General features: G+C 51.2%; 1 protein-coding gene across 1 annotated transcript in view; it reads left to right on the forward strand.

The window, feature by feature from the left end:
* The window catches only part of COPA (coat protein complex I subunit alpha), a 79,770-nt gene that overhangs the window by 10,810 nt on the left and 45,614 nt on the right, over nt 1–23,346 (forward strand). The window contains exons 7-13 of the mRNA XM_078882386.1: nt 1,089–1,201; nt 3,798–3,897; nt 4,648–4,783; nt 15,147–15,229; nt 16,024–16,174; nt 16,837–16,903; nt 18,642–18,717. Of these exons, the coding sequence (XP_078738512.1) occupies nt 1,089–1,201; nt 3,798–3,897; nt 4,648–4,783; nt 15,147–15,229; nt 16,024–16,174; nt 16,837–16,903; nt 18,642–18,717 (726 nt within the window). The remainder of the gene's footprint in view (nt 1–1,088; nt 1,202–3,797; nt 3,898–4,647; nt 4,784–15,146; nt 15,230–16,023; nt 16,175–16,836; nt 16,904–18,641; nt 18,718–23,346) is intronic.

A 23,346-nucleotide genomic window follows, 5' to 3' on the forward strand; every position in this document is an offset into this window, starting at 1 on the left:
CGCGGGAGCGGGGCTCCGAGTTGCCACGTGGTAGTGCGTCTCTCTCGGTCTATCTGTTCCCTTCACGTTGCCTATCAGCAGCGTGAAGTAACTGTAACCTAAAGTGAATAAAAGACGGATTCCAGAAGTCGTCTCAAAGAGCTTTATTACACATATATACTCCTGTGTGCTAGTATGTACCCATCTGAACCCGTGTTTGTGTAGGGGTGTTACGGAGGGGCTGTATACATGGGATCACACGGGAAACAAACACAGTGGGCGGGGCTACGTGAGTGCACGGGGAGGTGCTCTCAACGACGTCCGCACCGGGCAGCCTGGGGGGCTGACCCGGAGTTGTGATCCCCCGGGGCCCCACCCCTCAGCGGGGGGTTTTGGTATAAAAGGGGATGAGCTGGAGAGCTCGGGGCATAATGTTAAAGCTAAACCAGTGAAGACCGAAGATCGTCTAGATAGAGCCCTCGACTCCCCTGGGTCGCCGCCCTTATCAGGGCCGCACAGGACCGAGCCAGCGGCGTGGTCCCGAAAGCCAGAGCCGGTGCTCTTATCAGAGCTGGTCTGGGACTCCGGGTACCGTGAGCCCGACTTACCAGTGTCGGGCCAGATAGCCTCCCCTAGCCCGTTAGTGGAGGACTAGGAGGTAGGTTAGGCATAGCTAGCAAGTGTATCCCCAGCTACCCGGGTGAGGGGGCCGATACCCCCTCCAGTGTTGTAGGTCCGTGATTGTGCCAAATATCTCGGAATTAATACGTGTGTCTCCAACCCCGGCGTCCAAGAGTCTTCAACTATATTACATCTGTAAATATACGTGTGACCCGGTGTTTGTTTTTACCCGTGTGAACCCGTGTTTGTGTATACCCGTGTGAACCCGTGTTTGTCCCCTTGTGAACCCGTGTTTGTATGTACGCATGTGAACCCATCTTTGTATGTACGCATGTGAACCCATCTTTGTAGGTACGCATGTGAACCCATCTTTGTACGTACCCATGTGAACCCGCGTTTGTACATACCCGTGTGCACCCATGTGAACCCGCGTGTGCGTCAGCTCATGTGCCGCTGCTCTGCTGCTCTCTCCCCTGGGGCTGGCCCAGGCCTCCGCAAGAAGAACCTGAATCCCGGATCGTCGGGCGACGCGGAGCTCCGCTCCATCTCCGGGGTCGACCTCTTCGGCGCCGCTGATGCCGTGGTGAAACACGTCCTGGAGGTGCCGCTCCCCTTCCCCTCACCTGGTATACAGGAGGTCGTGGGTTTGATTCCAACCTTGACGCCTGTATATTTTGAGTTTGCGTTTTCTCCCCGTGGTCGTGTGGATTCTTCTCCAGGTCCTCTGGTTTTTCTCTCCACGTTTAGAAACATACTTTTAGAGTATTTGGCTGCTCTAAATTTCCACGTGATACAGTGAGGGAAAAAAGTATTTGATCCCCTGCTGATTTTGTACGTTTGCCCACTGACAAAGAAATGTTCATTCTAGATTTGAAGCTTTCGTGACTGCAAGGATCATATTCTTAGGTTTTTTTCGGTAAAGTCACGTAGGTATCACTTGATACAGCTATCGTGCTGTGACTGTTCCACCTGAAGACGGAAGCTTGTGTTGCCTCCGAAACGTCGTGATTTTTATTTTTATTTTACTTTTATTAATTTTTATTTTTTACCTACGTGACTTTACCGAAAAAACCTTTAGAAAAAGAAATGTTCAGTCTATAATTTTAATGGTAGGTTTATTTGAACAGTGAGAGACAGAATAACAACAAAAAAATCCAGATAAACGCATGTCAAAAATTTTATAAATTGATTTGCATTTTAATGAGGGAAATAAGTATTTGACCCCCTCTCAATCAGAAAGATTTCTGGCTCCCAGATGTATTTTATGCAGATAACGAGCTGAGATTAGGAGCACACTCTTAAAGGGAGTGCTCCTAATCTCAGCTTGTTACCTGTATAAAAGACACCTGTTCACAGAAGAAATCAATCAATCAGATTCCAAACTCTCCACCATGGCCAAGACCAAAGAGCTTTCCAAGGATGTCAGGGACAAGATTGTAGACCTGCACAAGGCTGGAATGGGCTACAAGACTATCGCCAAGTAGCTTGGTGAGAAGGTGACAACAGTTGGTGCGATTATTCGCAAATGGAAGAAACACAAGAACTGTCAATCTCCCTCGGCCTGGGGCTCCATGCAAGATCTCACCTCGTGGAGTTGCAATGATCATGAGAACGGTGAGGAATCAGCCCAGAACTACACGGGAGGATCTTGTCAATGATATCAAGGCAGCTGGGACCATAGTCAGCAAGAAAACAGTTAGTAACACACTACACCGTGAAGGACTGAAATCCTGCAGCGCCCGCAAGGTACCCCTGCTTAAGAAAGCACATATACATGCCTGTCTGAAGTTTTCCAATGAACATCTGAATGATTCAGAGGACAACTGGGTGAAAGTGTTGTGGTCAGATGAGACCAAAATGGAGCTCTTTGGCATCAACTCAACTCGCCTTGTTTGGAGGAGGAGGAATGCTGCCTATGACCCCAAGAACACCATCACCACCGTCAAACATGGAGGTGGAAACATTATGCTTTGGGGGTGTTTTTCTGCTAAGGGGACAGAACAACTTCAACGCATCAAAGGGATGATGGACGGGGCCATGTACCGTCAAATCTTGGGTGTGAACCTCCTTTCCTCAGCCAGGGCATTGAAAATGGGTCGTGTATGGGTATTCCAGCATGACAATGACCCAAAACACACGGCCAAGGCAACAAAGGAGTGGCTCAAGAAGAAGCACATTAAGGTCCTGGAGTGGCCTAGCCAGTCTCCAGACCTTAATCCCATAGAAAATCTGTGGAAGGAGCTGAAGGTTCGAGTTGCCAAACGTCAGCCTCGAAACCTTAATGACTTGGAGAAGATCTGCAAAGAGGAGTGGGACAAAATCCCTCCTGAGATGTGTGCAAACCTGGTGGCCAACTACAAGAAATGTCTGACCTCTGATTGCCAACAAGGGTTTTGCCACCAAGTACTAAGTCATGTTTTGCAGAGGGGTCAAGTACTTATTTCCCTCATTAAAATGCAAATCAATTTATAACATTTTTGACATGCGTTTTTCTGGATTTTTGTTGTTATTCTGTCTCTCACTGTTCAAATAAACCTACCATTAAAATTATAGACTGAACATTTCTTTGTCAGTGGGCAAACGTACAAAATCAGCAGGGGATCAAATACTTTTTTCCCTCCCTGTAAGTCACTTGGTTGAGTGATGATTTGTGGCCATGTCGCCTCTGAAAATGAACTATATAGCTCAGTGGGCCTTACCTGGTAAAATAGCAAAATAGTTAGATAGTTTACTTTGATGTAGAGCAACGGCTATAATTTTACATTGAAGTGGTTGATGAGCCAAATAACTGCATCAGGAGTAGCGGAGTTGGTGATCACCGTTGTGTTGACGCCTCCTTCATATTTTTGAATCGGGTAAATTGAGTCTTAAGTTTTCTTCTCATTATTTTCTCCTTTGGTGACCACAGTCCTCCGCACACTGCCCCACCGAGTTTTTTAAGCTCCCATTTCTGCTTCGTCGTCGAGTGTCTGCTGCCACTGCCGCAAGCCACGCTTTATGCCAATGCGGTTCATGGGTCAGGATCCCGTGAGCTTCGGGGGGGGACGGTTGAAGCCCAGGGGATCTTTTGCGTGGGGGTCTTAGACGAGGGGCACGTGTGGAGTGGCATTGGCCACCCTAATGTGCATGTTGTGTGTGTTGTTGGATGTTAAGTTTTTGGTGCGCTCGTCGCGTGTAATTTGCGTGTTCGTCGGCAGGGCCACGACCGCGGAGTGAACTGGGCGGCGTTCCACCCCACTATGCCCCTCATCGTGTCCGGGGCTGACGATCGCCAAGTCAAGCTGTGGAGGATGAACGGTGTGTGGAGAGCTCGGCGGTTCACTCATTCATTCACACGTCATTCATTCACTCGTTAATTTGCTCTTGTTTATTAATTTAGTCATTCAATTATTTGGTCATTCAGTTAATTAATTCGCTCGCTCATTTGCTAATTCATTCATCAATTTGCTCATTCATTCTCTCATTCATTAATTAGTTAATTCGTTGGTCATTCATTATTTGGGGCTGGAGAAGAGATGGGCTGATGCCGTTACGGGGGGATTTGGGGTTGAATGGACCTGCCAATGGCCAGTACCAGCGGTATCAAGATCGGCCTATGTGGATTAGGCTCGTGAAGGACGCTACTGGGCAGTTGAAGGCAGTCGTCCTCCAGCAATAGCGTAGGGGCAGAGGAACGATGCTCACAACAAAGACGGAGTTCCGGGCAGCTTAAAGGCAGCGAGTTGGCATAGTGGGGAGCACAAGTGGTGAATCTGTTAGTCACTTCAGTCAATAAACCCATTGCACCTGGATCTGTTCCATGACCTGCCGGAAGTTTGCCTTCAACACTTCACATGACAGCCAAAAGGTGCACTTAGCCCGGCACGAGCACCGTGATTACATCACCGCCACTTAGTGTGTGTGTGCATAAATATGTCTTGGTGTGTATTGTACGTGTGTGTGCATGTGCGTGTATATGCCGTTGTGTGTATTGGACGTGTGTGTGTATGCGTATTTATGTATTTGTCTGTATGTGCTTGGGCGGCACGTATTCTTGCGCGTGTACAGACTCAAAGGCATGGGAAGTAGACACTTGCCGTGGACACTACAATAATGTTTCCTGCTGCCTCTTCCACCCGCGTCACGAACTCATCCTCAGCAACTCCGAGGACAAGAGTATCCGCGTGTGGGACATGTCCAAGCGGTGAGGACATGCACACACACACAGACAAATATCACCCTGTGGAAGCCTCTCAACAGGGCGTTTGGGCCAAGTGCTTTTAGCGAGCAAAACCCAAGAAGGCTGACACAGCTCACACCTCTTCTCGGTTCTTTCGGTAAAGTCACGTAGAAGGGAGATAATAAAATAATAAAAATAATACATAATAAAATAATACAATTCTCACGACGTTTCGGCCACAACGCAAGCAGCCGTCCTCAGGTGAAGAACAGGTCTGTCGGAAAGACAGCGTCTGAATGAACACCACCAAACTTGGCAGCGTATATTTAAGCTGGGTTAGGGGAGGAAGAGCGCCTTGACCAAGGAATTTGCATATCAACAGAGGAATTTAGCATATTTATGGAAAATGCAGATATGCTTGCGTTGTGGCCGAAACGTCGTGAGAATTGTATTATTTTATTATGTTTTATTTTTTATTATTTTATTATCTCCCTTCTACGTGACTTTACTGAAAGAACCAAGAATATGAATCCCTGCAGTCACGAAAGCTTTAAATCGAAATTCAGCTCACACCTATGAGGGGTGTGGTGTGGCCAGCATTGCCAAACCTACCCAGCAATCCTTTGTCTCCCCATTGCTGCTGATGTTTTACACACACCGCACCAGGGACTCATTTAAGGCTTAGTCTAACTAGGGGAGCCCTAGCTCAGATTCTGATATTCGCTGCCACGGATGTTGGCCGTGAGCAGGAATCGAACTCGGGTTGCCGATTTGGTAGCACAATGCAGCGCTAACCGCTGGTGGTGTGACGGTCAGAGCAAGTGAGTGGCCTTGACAAAGCTGTGATGTTTCTCAAACACAGTGCACTTAGTCAATAAGCATCATCACCATTATCACCATCGTGACCATCGTCATCGATGTTCCAAGGCAGTGGTGGCTATGCGCGTGGCCTGTAATCCAACAGTGCTCTGGAAGCAGCGAGGATTGGCGGATCATGCACAAAAGTAGTGAGATTCCCCATGGGCATGGAGGTGCCATGTTCTGGCTCGCCAGGAGAAGGGTGAAGGGTGGTACACCAAGTGGACTAATTGCTATCTCGTTTCCATCGGTACGGTAAGAGTGTTGCTTCCTCGCATGCATGGGTTCTCTCCAGGTGCTCCTGGTTTCCACCCACATGTGAAGTATTGGAAAATGACGGCAGGAAACTCCTTGACGGGAACACACTTCTTTTATTAAATCTTGACTTGTAACGATACAACGCGTGGCCTCTCTTCTTCACAATGCGGTCACCATACAACGGTACAACTCGTGACCTCTCCTCTCCGCCCTACGCTTCTCTTGACTCTCGTAGATTCTGTGCTGCTGGCTCTCTGTGCCACGTGTAGACTCCGCGCCTCGGCTACACTCTTCTCTCGTCTCGTGTAGACTCTGCGCCTCTGCTACACTCTTCACTCGTCGCGTGTAGACCTTACGCCTCGGCTACACTCTCTACTCGTCTCGTGTAGACCTTACATCTCTCTCTGGCTACACCGTATGCATACTCGGCTCGTGTAGACCTTTCTCTCTCTCTGGCTACACCGTATGCATACTCGGCTCGTGTAGACCTTTCTCTCTCTCTGGCTACACACTATACATCGCTCAGCTCGTGTAGACCTTTCTCTCTCTCTGGCTACACACTATACATCGCTCAGCTCGTGTAGACCTTTTTCTCTCTCTGGCTACACACTATACATTACTCAGCTCGTGTAGACCGTTCTCTCTCTCTGGCTACACACTTATACCTTACTCTCCTCTACTCTCCATTACTCTCCATTACTCTCCTCTCCGGGCTCTATCTCTGCACCTTCGTCTTCATTCTTAGATGGTTCCACTTCTCCTCTCTACTCCTCTGTGCATCATCTTATATATCTCTTCCTCCCGGGAGACGGAGCGGATGCGGACCTCAACGTCGGCACCGCTCCTCAGTTACCCAATCACCACGCGCTATCTCTACGATCCGTTTCCGCCCAGCGCGTGTTTCCACTCCTCGACCAATCACACCGCGCTGCCACCCGATCACTCCCTCTCAGCGCGTCACCGGCACACAGCCAATCAGCAGCACTACCCCCACCCGCGCACTGACGCCTGCTCCTCCCCGTCAGCGCGCGTCACCACACACACACGTACATACGCGCTGGCACATGACGTACACACCCAGCGCGTATCACCACTACATCACCCCCTCCCACATAGCTCGCAGCCGGCCCGGCTGCTAACAACAACCAACCGCTACGATAAGATGACAACCAACCAAAAAAAACCCCGTAACCCCCCAGTGTGCCCCGTAACATAACAACAAGAACAACAACAACAAGAACAACTATGTACAAATTGACAATGAACACGAAAAGTCAACAACAACACAATACAAGCAAATTCCAGAAAACGAACGCGCCCCGCGCCCCTGCGACTACACGCAGTGACGAGGCGCACCAACAGCCCCGACTCCTCACGAGGCGGGTCGCGCAAAGTAGCACGACTTGGCGCGAGTCCGTCTGGCTGGTCCGTCGTATGGGGCGGGACACTGACGACCGTCCGACGGTTCCGGCTGCTCCAGACGGCGCGGAACGGGCCTGAAAGGGCCGGCCCCGCCGCGGAGATCCGGCCGCCGGTGGTCGGCAGCTGTCAGATCCGAGACACCTGGGAGCAGATCAGGCGAAAATACGCGTGGATCAGGCAGAGACATTTCCCCCTGTGGGTCGCCGGTCACGTCACACGCTCGGCCATGACGACACAAGGGGAGGCCATATGGAGGCGAGAACGGTTTCAGTCGGGAGGGGTGAACGTACCAACGGCGCTTTCCCCACTTTATCTGAACGCACTGGGGTCGTGCAACGCGCACGACCTCCACGGGTCCCCTCCACGGTCTCAACAATTTAGGCGACGTAGCCAAGGGTGCCTGAGGGCAATGCAGCCAGGCCCTGTCACCTGGTTTCCAATCGTGCCCGGACACCTTCCGTGCCCGCAACCGTTCATTAGCAATTTGGCGAGCCCGCGAATTAAGCCGTGCGGCCTCCCTCGCCTCTGTCAGCTTGTGAATATTAAACTTAATATGTTCTGCCAATTTAGAATTAGTTCGTGGAGCGGACAGGCCAAGTTGCGTTTCCATTGGCGGGTCAGCTTCCCGACCGTACATCAAATAGAATGGGGAACCCCGTAGCTGCATGGGGGGCCATTCTATACGCGGCAAGGACTCCCGGGACCTGCAGGTCCCAATCTACATGTGCCTCGCACACCTGCTGGCACAGCATGGAAGTCAAAGTTTTGTGGAGTTTCTCCACCATCCCGTCTGTCTGCGGGTGGTACGGGGAGGTACGCACCTTCTTGGTACCCAACAGATCGCACACCTCTTGCAACAATTTACTCGAAATTTTTTTACCTTGGTCGGTCAGCAGGCGTTCGGGAGCCCCCTTGTCCAGGACATAGCCCTGGACGAAGGCGTCCGTCACAGCCGCTGCCGACTGGTTAGCGAGAGGCCACGCCATAGGCCATCGGGTAAAGTATTCGACCCCCACTAACAAATATTTATTCCCTCTCGGCGTGACTGGGAAGGGCCCCAAAATATCGAGTGCAACGAGCTCGTTAGTACGCGAGACCTGAATAGATTGCAGCGGTGGATTAGCTGCCACGGGCGGTGGTTTACGCCTGGCGCACTCAACGCACCCCTTCAGAATATTTACCACATCACTTCCCATTCCCGGCCAGTAATAGTCACGCTGAAGCAGGGCAAGCGTCTTGTTAACTCCCAAGTGCAAGAGGCATTCGTGTGCCGCCAAGACAACCCTCCCCCTTACAGCGGAAGGCACCACGAGTGCGTTCCGCCGGGACAAACTGTCCCATCTCAATAACATGCCCTGCTCAAGTACATAGGAGCCGGTACGCTCCTGGTCCCCCTCGGGACCCCCAACCTTGCGGCGCAATGCTAGCAGCGAGCTGTCCGCCATCTGGAGACGGCCCCATTCGCTGAGCGACAACGAGAGCAGCGAGTCCCGACCCTGAGAGGCAGTGGAATCATCCACGATCGGTGCGCCCGCTGTCGCAGCCAGTGCCCCCATCTCCCCCGCAAGCGTCGGTTTACAGCGCGCCGATCCCGACAAACACGCGCATTCATCACAAGGCAACAACCGCGACAAGCAATCGGCATTTGTGTGTCGCAACCCCTTACGGTACGTAGTCGTAAACTGATAGTCCTGGAGGACTTCCAACCAACGCGACAACTGGCCCGAGGGTTGGGCGACCCTCAATGAATACTGTAGCGCCGCGTGGTCCGTTCGGACCGTAAAGTGACGACCATAGAGATATGGCCTAAACTGCTGCACAAAAAAGACAATGGCAAGCAGCTCGCGACGGGTGACGCAGTAGCGCTGCTCCGCCGGAGACAACACCCTACTACCGTAGGCGACAACTCTTTCGACACCCCCAACGACTTGGGATAGCACCCCCCCAATGCCCGTGTTGCTAGCATCCGTGTCCAGCAAAAAGGGACTCGCAAAATCGGGATAACACAAGGGTGGGGCACCCACCAAGGCGTCCCGGAGGGAGCGAAACGCGGCCTCCTCCTCCGGTCCCCATTTGAACTTCACTCCCTTCGCCGTTAGAGCGTGCAAGGGTTTTGCAATAGTGGCGAAGTGCTCAACGAACCGCCGATAATAAGAAGCAAACCCGATGAAACTACGCACGTCGGAAACGGACGTAGGTGTCGGCCACGAACCGACACAATCCGTCTTCGCGGGATCGGTGGAGATCCCCGAAGAATCGACAATGTGACCCAAGTATCTAACCGACTTCCGAAGGAGGTGACATTTGGCCGGTTTAAATTTCAGCTTAGCCGATCGCATTCGCAAGAACACCCCTCTCAATCGCTGGAGGTGTTCTTCAAACGTTTTACTGAAAACAATGACATCGTCCATATAAATCAAGCATGTATCCCACTGCAAGCCCGACAAAACCAACTCCATAAGTCGCTGAAACGTCGCTGGAGAGGAGTGAAGTCCCCTGGGTAACCGGTTAAACTGGAACAGCCCCCCTGGAGTCCGAAATGCTGTCTTAGGTTTCGACTCTTCGTCGAGCGGCAACTGCCAAAACCCCGATAACAAATCAAGAGTCGAAAAATATCGCGCACCAGACAATGCATCGAGGGACTCATCCATCCTGGGGAGCGGATACGCGTCAGCCACAGAGATCTTATTCAGGCGACGGAAATCAACGCAGAATCGCAGGGACCCGTCCTGCTTCTTAACCAGCACAATAGGCGCTCCCCACGGGCTAGAGGAGGGCGAAATAATATCGGCTTCTAGCATTTCGTTAACAGCCGACTGAACATGTTCCTTCTCCACGGGACTCAGTCGGAAGGGATTTAGCTTGACCGGCGCCGCATCGCCCGTTTCAATGTGGTGGTGCAACAAATCCGTGCACCCAATGTCATACTCATGTTTACTGAACACATCAGAGAATTCTATGAGCAACTCGCGCAGCGCACCCAACTGCGCCGCCGACAAATCGTCCGAGGCGGCGCATAGCGAATGGACCCACTCAAGGTCTTCCCTTGGCTCAACGTTCCGCGCGGGGCTCGAGCCCACCTGCGCAACCAACCCATCATCCACAGGGACCCGCGCCGCGTGAGCCAGCACGGTGCCCTGTGGAATGACAGCTGGCCGCGACCCCGCGTTCAAAACCATCACAAACGGATCCCTGTCAGCCCGCACCAAAGTGTGAGCCACCGATAAATCAAGACCCCCGACAGCCTTGTTAGAAGGACCCAAAAGCATACTTTGTTCCGAAGCCTCCCTCACCCATGGTTTCCGCAACCGGAGGGGAATCAACATCTGTGAACCCGGGGGCACATGCACGGTCTGTGTCGCCACCGCTTGTATCGTAGCGCACGCCGTCCGAATGTCAGTAGGGCTCGTCAAAAATGCAATCCGGCGACCCGATGGCAGTTCAATGCATCGTTGATCGATAAGAATTTTAATGGGCATTTTAGCCAAAAAATCAGTGCCCAAAAGACACGGAACCGCCAAAGAAGACGAAACGAAAACGGGTCCCGACAATTTGATATTTCCAATGCAAATGGACGCCCTAATCTGACCGATAATGCCCAACGATCCCCCATTAGCGGCGTAAAATGGCACCTCCACTGGAAGCAGTGGACGACATTGGACTGGGAGAATATCATAAATGAGGTCCGATATAATAGTTGCCGATGCCCCCGTGTCCACTAACACCCTAATCTCGACCCCATCAATAGATCCCGTAACAACGGACGAACCCGCCGAAGCAGCCACAATTCTATGCCCCAATTCCGCCCATTCAATGTCTCCCTGGTCCCGGCCGAACCCCCCTCGCCGAACCGAATCCCCGAACCTTAACCGGCCCTCCTCCGCCGCAACGCGGCGTCCCATGTGTGCCGAATAAACAGGCCGAGCGTGTGAGGTGCCGCGACTTGCCGGGGATTGTAGAGATGACTTGGGATCTCGGTCGTCGTCCAGCCGAGCACCCATGGCGCGCTGACGCGGAGCGCGGCACCCGGACGCCACGTGGCCCCGGAGGCCGCAGTTATAGCACGTGACGAGGGTCGGAGTAGATCTTGGTTGCTCCGACTTTCGGCCCGATCGCAGAGGCGACCGAGCCCCCGGCCTCCAGTCCCCTGGTCGTCCCGTGGTGAACGCCTCCTCTCGTGGGCTGACGACTTGGGGTTCGGTGACCACCGAACCCGGAGCTGCGACGACAGCAGCGTTGCAACCAACTCCTTGTTTCCGTTGTAGGGCCTCGTGCGCTTGAATACTCGTGGCGACTCTCAAAGAAGAAATATCAATCTCGTCAGCTGTGTTGATAGGGACCCCCAGGTCCTGCGCCAACTTAAGCAGCTGCTCCAAAACCATCGCGTCTTGGCCCTCCTCGTCCATCCGAGGGAACGCAGCATCAGCAAGAGCCAGCAACGCCGTGCGATAGGCCAGCGCGGTCTCCGTGGCCGCTTTCCGTCTTGCGTAGAAATGATGGCGGCACGCCGAGGGAGGTCCGTAGACCCTGGCCAACAAACCCAGCGCATCCTTCAGCGTGGAGCGGTCCGACTTCCGTGCAGACCTGAAGGCCGCGAGCGCGTCGTCGTCCAGCAGGGCAGGCAACGCCCGCAGCGCCGTAGCATCGGACCACGCTGACATCTCTTGATGCGCCAAAAACCTTCGCTGAAATTTGCCCCAGTCTCCGCCTTCCGCCTTGAAGGCTGACAACGTGGGCAGACGCTGCTGAAAAATGAAGTCATCCGCCTCGTGGTTCCTCTCCGCCTCTCCGTCGGTGTGTAAGATGGCGGCTCCAGCGGCAGACGTAAAATGGCGGACCCCCTCGCGCGCTGATGACGTCGATGCGCGCGCTTGGGAACCCACCACCACGTGGCGCTCGCTGTTCCCGCCAAAAGTAGGCCCAGGCGCAATGGCGGGAATCCCCCATTCGTTTTGGCGGGAATCTGCGGGGCGACCTTGTAAAATGTCCCCCACCGTCCCCGCTCCTCCCGACGAGCTGATCTCCGCCAAGATGGACGCGGCGGCGAGCAGCAGCTCCGCCAGTCGGGAGTGCGCCTCACGAAGCACGGCCTCGGTCCCCGGTCGCTCGGCCGGCGCCGTCGACGGATCCTGTAGCGTGGGCAAGTCTTCCTCCTCGCCCCCCGCCACCAGCGGCCCCGAGTCGTCCAGGTTTTCCTCGCGGTCAATCCCTTGGGTCCTACGGGTCTTCCTTGTCTCCATGCTTGGAAGCCCGTTTCACTTCTGACGCCAGATGAAGTATTGGAAAATGACGGCAGGAAACTCCTTGACGGGAACACACTTCTTTTATTAAATCTTGACTTGTAACGATACAACGCGTGGCCTCTCTTCTTCACAATGCGGTCACCATACAACGGTACAACTCGTGACCTCTCCTCTCCGCCCTACGCTTCTCTTGACTCTCGTAGATTCTGTGCTGCTGGCTCTCTGTGCCTCGTGTAGACTCCGCGCCTCGGCTACACTCTTCTCTCGTCTCGTGTAGACTCTGCGCCTCTGCTACACTCTTCACTCGTCGCGTGTAGACCTTACGCCTCGGCTACACTCTCTACTCGTCTCGTGTAGACCTTACATCTCTCTCTGGCTACACCGTATGCATACTCGGCTCGTGTAGACCTTTCTCTCTCTCTGGCTACACCGTATGCATACTCGGCTCGTGTAGACCTTTCTCTCTCTCTGGCTACACACTATACATCGCTCAGCTCGTGTAGACCTTTCTCTCTCTGGCTACACACTATACATCGCTCAGCTCGTGTAGACCTTTCTCTCTCTCTGGCTACACACTATACATTACTCAGCTCGTGTAGACCGTTCTCTCTCTCTGGCTACACACTTATACCTTACTCTCCTCTACTCTCCATTACTCTCCATTACTCTCCTCTCCGGGCTCTATCTCTGCACCTTCGTCTTCATTCTTAGATGGTTCCACTTCTCCTCTCTACTCCTCTGTGCATCATCTTATATATCTCTTCCTCCCGGGAGACGGAGCGGATGCGGACCTCAACGTCGGCACCGCTCCTCAGTTATCCAATCACCACGCGCTATCTCTACGATCCGTTTCCGCCCAGCGCGTGTTTCCACTCCTCGACCAATCACACCGCGCTGCCACCCGATCACTCCCTCTCAGCGCGTCACCGGCACACAGCCAATCAGCAGCACTACCCCCACCCGCGCACTGACGCCTGCTCCTCCCCGTCAGCGCGCGTCACCACACACACACGTACATACGCGCTGGCACATGACGTACACACCCAGCGCGTATCACCACTACACATGTATAAACACTCATCAGTTGGCTGAAAACATCTTGAAATATTAACTCAATGCAGCACCATCTTGAAAAAGTCTGACAACTCAGTGTGGCTCTACAGGCTAAATAAATAAATATAAAACATTGTTAAATCCCCACACATAAGAATCCCTGTGTCCCCACTCGCCCCATCTAGAGCTCACAGCACACTCACATCTGCTTCAAAATCAATCACAACAAAACATCAACTGGCCGATGCGCACACATATACACCTTCAAACTTAGTTTCCCCATCTTGCCTTTAACAGTCTGTTGGGGTAAATGCTGTAAGCGAACAGTACTTATGAAGGCCAGCATGGGGGTAGGTGGCCACCACCATGCCCGGCCGCCTATGTTTCCCCAGTGCCAATGCTTGTGTCGTGAACTACTCCCGACACACGTCTAGTAGAAGGCTTCTTGTTTATTAAGAGCACATAGGCCGATACACTTGGTAACGCGGCTACACCCAGGCTGCTCTAAACACATAGCCCCTCTTCGTCCTGCGCTACGCTGGCTGGTTGATGAGCGTAGCGGTGAAAACGGAGCAGGTCTTGCAGAAGAACAGCCACGTGGTTAAGACGAAGATGACGGCGATCAGCAACGCAACTAGGACCCAGACCCCACGCTAACAGCCCCAAAGCTCTGGTTCGGTGCTCCTTATATTCGCCTGGCGTGGCCAAGCTCCTACTCTGGTCACGCCCCCTTTCTAGAACCTACTAGACCCTTCTGGATGGTTCCCGGAGCTTCTCGACTGACACCGCCCTTAACCTTTACCCCAGATATGCTTTATGTAATGCAGCTATAACCGTAATGACCCTTACAGGCCGGCAGGTGTCACCCTGTCATTACACTTGTATACACCTCTCAAGGTACTTATTTAAGTACGCTCCCATTGTTATCGGTCATGAGTGGGAGTTGAATTGGTTGCCGGGTTCGTAGCGCAGTGTCCGAACCACTGCACCGCCATTGACCCACTACTGAGTGGGTGTGCAGGTTCACACACACCCCCACCTGGACAGATGAACAACGCACGGGTCATGTTCATGTCCTCTTGTTTGTGGTATATATTATATTAGTAGCATTGGTATTTTGCATTCATGTGTAATTTGTCTCTACGGTATTACTTGTTATATTCACAAACTTGCTATCTATGACTTTGGCTATCTGCGAATTGCATCTGGAACTCTAAATGACTGCATCGAGAGAGAGAGAGATAGAAAGTGATGAGAGAAAGTGATGAGAGAGAATGTAATGAGAGTAAATGATGAAAGAGAATGTAATGAGAGAAAGTGATGCGAAAAAGTGATGAGATAATTTTCACATATTTAGTAGCTTATTTACCTATTTATTTTAAGGTAATTCATTAAAAAGATGGGTTTTCGTAGGCCAATATCATTTTCCGCGAAATTTGCTCTCATCGAGCATCTCCGGAACGTATCCCTCATGAATAACAAGGGAATTATGTGTTTTTTATTGGCTGTGGTTGTCTGTTCATATCCCCTCTGCTCTGATTCTCCCCTTGCAGCACGGGAGTGCAGACGTTCCGCAGAGACCACGACCGCTTCTGGGTCCTCGCTGCCCATCCCTCCCTCAACCTCTTCGCTGCAGGTGTGTGTCTTGTGGGGAGCGGTAGTGTTGCAGTTCGCGCACTGGACTACAAATCTGGTGACCTGAGTTCGATTCCCGCTCAAGGCTAACACCAGTGACAATTATCTGAACCGGACCTGGGCCTTCCCTAAGTCGACTCGGCCTCAAATGAGTACCTAGTGCTGTGTGTAAACATCACCTTTGGGGAAACAAAGGCAGTCGGGCATGGTGCTCGCCACCCACGCCTTGGTGTGCCGTGCCAGCCTTTATAGGTGCTCGTGAACAGCACTTACCCCAAAAGTATCTTAAGGATATGCGGGGATCTATTGTCTTGTAAATAAGAGTGTGGATGCAGTTTGGTGAGTGTGTGGGTGGCACAGGATAGAGAAGAGGTTGCCTGATCTGGTAGAGGGAGAATGGTTAGCTTAGTGGATTTGTTGATAACTGGTACCAGCGGTGTCAAGATCGGCCTCTGTTATCGAAGCTCATGAAGGACGCCATTGGGCATTTAGAGTCAGTCACCCTCCAACATGAACGGAGGACAGTGGAGTGACACAACAATGAGCGGAGCGCCGGGTAGCTAAAATACAGTAAGTTGGCACAGTAGGGGGCAGAAGTCGTGCGTCTGCTAGTCATTTCAGTGAGTCAACCCATTGCACCTGGGTCTGTACCTTGACCTCTTGTCGGCAGGCGTTAAACACTTCACGTGACCTTAAAGTGCATCTGGCCTGGCACAAGCGCTGTAGTCATATCACCTCCACTTAGTGGTTAATGGCGGTTGTTGTGTGTATAATTACGTGTCTGGCTTGTTGCAGGCCACGACAGCGGCATGATCGTGTTCAAGTTGGAGCGCGAGCGGCCTGCTTACGCGGTGCACGGGGGGCTGCTCTACTATGTCAAGGAGCGCTTCCTGCGCCAGCTTGACTTCAGCTCCTCCAAGGACGTCGCTGTCATGCAGCTGCGCGGGTATGCAAGGTGCACACGACACAGCGTGAACCACACGCTACACACGATAGATACAACATGATACAGATAACATGAGAACACGATACAGACAACATAATACACACAACAGAGACAACACGAAGCATTCAACTCGAACTGCACGGTATATACATCTCTCAGAACGTTGCCGTTATACAGCTTGCGTGGTTGTGCCGTCAGTAGACACGGCAACTGCACAATATGTACACAATACACACTGCAATACATAATGACGCAAACCACACAATGCAGACATCCAGCACAAACAACAACAGACAATTTTTTTTATTTAAAGCTTTCGTGACTGCAGGGATTCATCTTCTTGGTTCTTTCAGTAAAGTCACGTATAAGGGAAATAAGAACAGGTCTGTCGGGAAGACAGCGTCCCATTCAGACGCTGTCTTCCCGACAGACCTGTTCTTCACCTGAGGACGGCTGCTTGCGTTGTGACCGAAACGTCGTGAGAATTATTTTATTATGTTTTATTTTTATTATTTTATTTTTTCCCTTATACATGACTTTACCGAAAGAACCAAGAAGAACAACAGACAACGCGAACTGCATGACATTAAACCACATGGCACAGCTGCTGTAGTGACGGCCGTGGTGTGGTTCTGTGTTCCTCCCTTCTCCCATTCCCACAGTGGCTCCAAGAACCCGGTGTTCAGCATGTCGTACAACCCAGCAGAGAACGCCGTGCTCCTGTGCACCGTGAGTCCCCTTGCAGCCGCACGTGACGGTCACATCACCATTAGCTCGATCCCGCGGATGGGTAATGGATGCCCCACCTCGTCATCGCTTTTTTCTTTCTGCCGGATCTGACAGTGGGTTATCCCGCCATCCAAACTCCTCTGCTTTCGCAGTGCCATCTGCCCCCTAAAGAAAGAGATCCCCCATATAGCCTATTAGCGAGTAGCACCTATGAAGGCCCGCACAGCATTCAAAAGGGGGTGGGTTCCCAGCACCACGCTCAGTCACCTTTGCCTCAATCAGTGGCGATGATATTACACACCGTACCATGTACTCATTTGAGACCGAGTCGACCTGGAGGCCAAGGACCGGTTCAGGTAATCGTCACTGGTGTTGGCCGTGAGTGAGAATTGAACTCGCCTCGTCGGGTTCGTAGCGCAGCACGTTAACTGCTACACGACCGCTATACTACTGTAGAGGTGTTACGGGAGGGCGAACAAACACACCGGGGGTGGTTATGCACGCACGCGGAAGGATGCTTACATCCACGTCCGCACCGTTTAGCCTGGGGGGCTAAAACGGCGCTGGGATCCCCCACGGCCCCACCCCTCGGAGGGGGAGTTGCTATATAAGGCGGTGAGCCGGTGGGCTCGGGGTTCAGTGTTTAGCTTAAACCAGCGAAGAAAGAAGGCCAGCTAGATACGCCCTGGGACTCCCCTGGATCGCCGTCCTTCTCAGGACCGACCAGGGCAAGCCAGTGGCGTGGCCCCGAGAGCCCAGAGCCGATGTTCTTATAAGAGCCGGTCTGGGGACTCGGTGCCGTAATCCCAGCTTGACCAGAGCTGGGTCAGCTAGCCTCCCCTAGCCCTGTAGTGGAGGACCTGGGAGTAGGCTAGCCGGGATAGAGATTGTGGGATCTCCCTGTTAGGCGGGTGAAGGGGCCGATACCCCTTCGAGTGTTATATATCTCGGCCTGTATATACAACTGAAGTTAAATAAAGAAGTGTGCCTCCGACTACGTCGTCCAAGCCTCCTTGAACCTACTACACTACCGTTCCCTTTCGTTTTTGCCATCCGCCTCACCACCATCACCTCCGTTTTGGGGTCAATGGACTTCCCGATTGTTGCACCAGTTGGCGCAGCATTCTTACCATGACCGCTGTCCCAGTCTCGTTACCACTTGGGCGGCAAAGTTTTGCGCTGCAGTGATACTAACGCTGTGGTACTAACGCTCGTGTCTTGCAGCAAGAAGGGGCCTGGATAAGATTCCTGTTTCTGTATTGAGTCTATTTCTGCATGGAGTCTGTAGGTTTTCCTGTTCTGCATTTGGTTTCCTCTGGATTCTCTAGCTGCCTCCCATAGTTAAGAAAAAAAACACTGACAATGTATTGGCCAAAACATCTCAAAGGCTGAAAGAACTTCACCTGCGAATGACTCAATTGAGATAACAGACGGCAACAACATCTCCCTCCTGCAAAAAGGAGGCAGGATTCTCCTGAAAAGGTCTTGAGAATCAGTGAGGCTTTCCTGGATAAAACAAGCAGAAATATAATGAGAATACTTACCCCTTGTTACACGGTGGACATGGTGTGGCGTGTAAACATCAGCACAGCGGAGACAAAGGGGGCTGGCCATGGTACTGGCCATGCCACCCCTTTGTGTGCTGTGCCGGCCTTCATAGGTGCTGTTCGCTAACAGCGCTTGCCGCAACAATGTTAAAGGCTGCAACGGGGGATCTTTGTCATTGTTTTTTTAACAGCGCGCGTCTAACCTGGAGAACAGCACGTACGACCTATACAGCATCCCTAAGGACAGCGACTCCCAGAACCCCGACGGTGAGCATGGCTCGGACACACATACAGACATGGCAAGCACATGTGGACACGTACAGACACGCAGACACAGCACACGACACAGCACGCAACATACACGTATAGACACACAGACACGGCAAGTGACACACACGTATAGACACCCTGATACGGCACACTACTCACGTTTAGACATGTACAGACATGGCATGCACATGTGGACACATACAGACACGCAGACACGGCTCACACACATGTACGGCATACCTCAGTATGCATTTAGGTTGCTTTCTTGAAAACCTGAACACAATGTAAAAAATAATCTAGCGAAGCATTTCTCCTAAAGGTCAAATGCGTCCCTGGAAAAAGGCAACGTTTAGCGATCTGTAAATCGAAAGTTTTTTTTACCATTGAATTAACTATATAAATTTCGGATACGTTCCTAGGGGGGCAATTTTTGGGTAAAGATTTGCAGAAAGAAATAAAACATTAACTACCAAAGAAATAACAAAAGGATACCAAAAATATATTACAGTACAGTAGTCCCTTGGTTAAAGTTAATTCGGTCCACGAAACCTGTAAACCGAAATAACTGTTATTCAAATTCACATTTGAATAACATATTTTCTGTCCGTCTGCTACAGCAGAGGTGTAGGGAATTCCAACAAGACCTACATCTCTGCTTTATTGACCTGGTCAAGGCCTATGATACCATCAGTAGGCCTGGGCTCTGGGTTGTTCTTCGTGCTGTTCTTTACAGCAGCCGCACCTTAACAACTCTTGAAACCTCCCAGTTCAACCAGTCTACACAACAAAGGCTCATTCCTAGCAGCGGTTTCAGCTGCACCACCTCTACATAACAAAGGCTCAGTCTCATTTACAGCAGCCGCACCTTTACATCAGCCGCACCTTAACAACTCTTGGAACCTCCCAGTTCAACCAGTCTACACAACAAAGGCTCATTCCTAGCAGCGGCTTTAGCCGCACCAACTTCACAATAATAATAATATCCAGGGGCCTGCCTTGGCTCCTCCCACCCTCAACCAGTATATGTACAAGGACGGTTTTTTTGGAATTTCTCTTGATACAGAAATCGTGCTGTGACGGTTCCACCTGAAGACGGAAACTTGTGTTGCCTCCGAAACGTCGTGATTTTTATTTTATTTAACTTTTATTAATTTAAATTTTTTACCTACGTGACTTTACCGAAAAAACCTAAGAATATTGTTCTTCGTGCTTTTGGAGTCCCTGCCCTCTGCTCACGATCATTAAGGACCTTCATGATGGTGAGCGGGTCCGGGTAAAACTACATGGCCGGGAGTCAGAGCCATTCCCTGTACACCTTGGGGTGCGACAGGGATGTCCTCTGGCTCCCACATTATTTAACATCTATTTTGACCACGTAGTTCGTGAAGCCTTCAATAGCTGTACCGGGGGAATTTCCGTTTGGTACAGATATAATGGGAGGCTGATCGATGCCCGGGTGCGGTCAAGGGATGGCTCCTTATTGGTCAACCACGTTATGTATGCCGATGATTTGGCAATTGCTGCTCATTCAGAGGAGGAGTTGGAGACACTGCTGCTGAAACTGGAGCGTGCCACTAAGAGTTGGGGCCTTACCATCAGCCCCATCAAAACTAAGCACCTGCCTGGGTATTTTGTACCATAGGACACTCCACCCCCACAACTCCCAATCGGTGATGGGGCAGTTGTGGAGAGAGTGGAGAGTTTTTCATACCTGGGCAGTGTGCTCATGACCGGCTCCGGTTTAACAGCAGAGGTCTCACTCCGAATCAGTCGAGCGGCATTATCTTTTCTTCGGTTGCGTAACGCTGTGTGGAAGCTACCTGGTCTGTCGCTCCGCACGAAGCTTCGGGTCTTCTCGGCCACAGTCATTCCCTCCATTCTCTATGCTTGCGAAACGTGGACTCCCCTAATGGAACATCTCCGCCGGTTAGAAACATTTAGGCTGGCCTGCCTACGATCAATCCTGGGTTTAACCAGGCTGGATTGTGTGAGGAGCTCACAAATCCTCGAAAGATCTGGACAAAGTCCCATGGGTGAGCTCCTCCGGCAGGCAAGGCTGCGTTGGCTGGGCCATGTAGCCCGCATGCCCAATCACCGTATGCCCAAACAGCTTTGTGTTCGGCCAGATCGAGGGGGCTAAACGGACACGGCACGGGCTAGAGAAGAGATAGAGTGATGTGGTACTGGAGGATGTGGAGCTGAGTGGACTTGCCAATGACTGGTACTAGGGGTGTCAAGATCGACCTCTGTGGAGGAGGCTCGTGAAGGACGCTACTGGGCAGTTGGAGGCAGTCGTCCTTCAACAACAATGGAGGGCGGAGGAGCGACGCTCACAACAACGAGCAGAGTGCCGGGTGGCTAAAGCACAGCGAGTTGACACAGTAGGGGGCCCCGTGACCTCCTGCCAGCGGGCGTTCGACACTTCACGTGGCCTCAAGGTGCACATAGCCTGGCACAAATGTTGTGGTGACGTCACCGCCACTTAGTGGCGAATGGCGGTTGTTGTTGTGTGAGTTGATGTGTGTGTGTGTAACTCCATGTCTGTGTAACTAAAGTCGATGTCTATGTGTTTGAGTGTGTGGGTCAATGTCTGTAAGTGTGTGTAAGTCACTATGGGAACCTCATTTGCCAGTAAAAATATGATAATTGGTTTTTTACCCTTCTATCTGGCAACAAAACTGACACCTTTTTACAAGGAGTCATGTTTGCATAGACCGCAATACCTGCAGTCATATTACAAACAAAATAACATAACTCTGATAATGTGCACTGTCCTTGAAGTTGATTGGTCCACACCCGAGACAGCTTTCCTTAGAGCCTAGTCTCACATGGGTTGGACCAGATGACGCCAAAAGGCGCACAACTCAAAGACAATGCACCATCAGAGTATGAGAGCTCGGGGCAAGCATCTACACTATGGGAACCTCATTTGCCAGTAAAAATATGATAATTGGTTTTTTACCCTTCTATCTGGCAACAAAACTGACACCTTTTTACAAGGAGTCATGTTTGCATAGACGGCAATACCTGCAGGTTCCCATAGTGTAGATGCTTGCCCCGAGCTCTCATACTCTGATGGTGCATTGTCTTTGAGTTGTGCGCCTTTTGGCGTCATCTGGTCCAACCCATGTGAGACTAGGCTCTAAGGAAAGCTGTCTCGGGTGTGGACCAATCAACTTCAAGGACAGTGCACATTATCAGAGTTATGTTATTTTGTTTGTAATATGACTGCAGGTATTGCGGTCTATGCAAACATGACTCCTTGTAAAAAGGTGTCAGTTTTGTTGCCAGATAGAAGGGTAAAAAACCAATTATCATGTGTGTAAGTCGTTGTGTGTCTGTCTTTTTCGCCCGGGCAATGCCGGGTACTTCCCGCTAGTTGGATCTAAAACGATCGAGTGAACGGAACTACGTCACGCGAGTAGGAATAAGCTGTTGTACGACTGCCTCGGCATAGCATCGCACACGGCGGGATGCTGCTGGATGCTTACAGATGCTACCCACGCACCTCACTCTTTGTTCAGTCTGTGTACGCATCTTACATGTGTAAGGACAGTACGGGGTGATGTAAGGACAGCACGAGGCCGTGGTTACTAATTAACGTGCCGGGAACAGACAGGGTCACGTAAGGGTGATATGGGACCTAAGTAGTCGTTAATAATGATTGATGCGACGGGCACTGACCGCGGCCTAAAAGGATCGTAAATAGTAATTGGGAGGAGACAGACAGGGCCAGGTGCGGTGAGAGAGTGTTCGGGCGTGGCCTGGTCATGAGGGGGATAAAAGCCGGCGTGGAACAGGGCTCTGGGCTGCTGGTGTGAGGGAACCAAGGAACTGCCGTCGCCGTCGTCATCTTGGAGCGGGTCATCTTCATCATCAGGGATCGGGCACCTTGTAGTCTTGGAAGACTAGAGTTATATTGTCCCCCGTGACTACTACGCGTCCACTCCGGTGTAGCCAGCCAGCTACATGGGGAGCGTCGCGTAGAGTCACATAAGTTACCAAGTGTATATAGTCACTCGCGGTTACTCGTTAAGTTATCAGTGATTTGGTGGACTTTATTCACAATAAATATACATATAACTGAACAAGACGGTGTCTCTGGAAGCACGTTATCGCAGACTATGCTTTACCCTATATTATTTATTAAAACACGATTTTTCCATAATGCGGTGTTCTTCGGAAACGTAACTACCCCGTTATATAAACAGACTGTCATATATATTTTTTTCAACCAAAAATATATAATTTAGCATTTTAAGAACCCTTAATGACACAAACGAGTCGTAAACCGAAAAAAGTGATAATTAATAATGAACGTAATAATTAATCGTCATGAATCGAATTAATGTACTTCGAGGTAAACCTCGATCTGTGTCTGTGAGGAAGACTATCTGTGTAACCGTGTATATCTCTGTATATGTGTGTGTATCTCTGTGTAACTGTATCTGTATGTGTGTATCCCTGTAATTGTGTACAGGCATGTCTCGCTTAACGAGTGTTCTTTTTTGCGCGGATTCGCTATGAGGAACAATAAAATTTAGCCCAATCTGTTTGTAAAACGAGGAAAATGTTGGCGTAACGAGTGGAGACCGATCAATCGAATGTGCCCGTGGCGGCAGGGTG

The sequence above is a fragment of the Lampetra fluviatilis genome, chromosome 65 (genome assembly GCF_964198595.1).
Source record: "Lampetra fluviatilis chromosome 65, kcLamFluv1.1, whole genome shotgun sequence".
Classification (NCBI taxonomy): Eukaryota; Metazoa; Chordata; class Hyperoartia; order Petromyzontiformes; family Petromyzontidae; genus Lampetra; species Lampetra fluviatilis.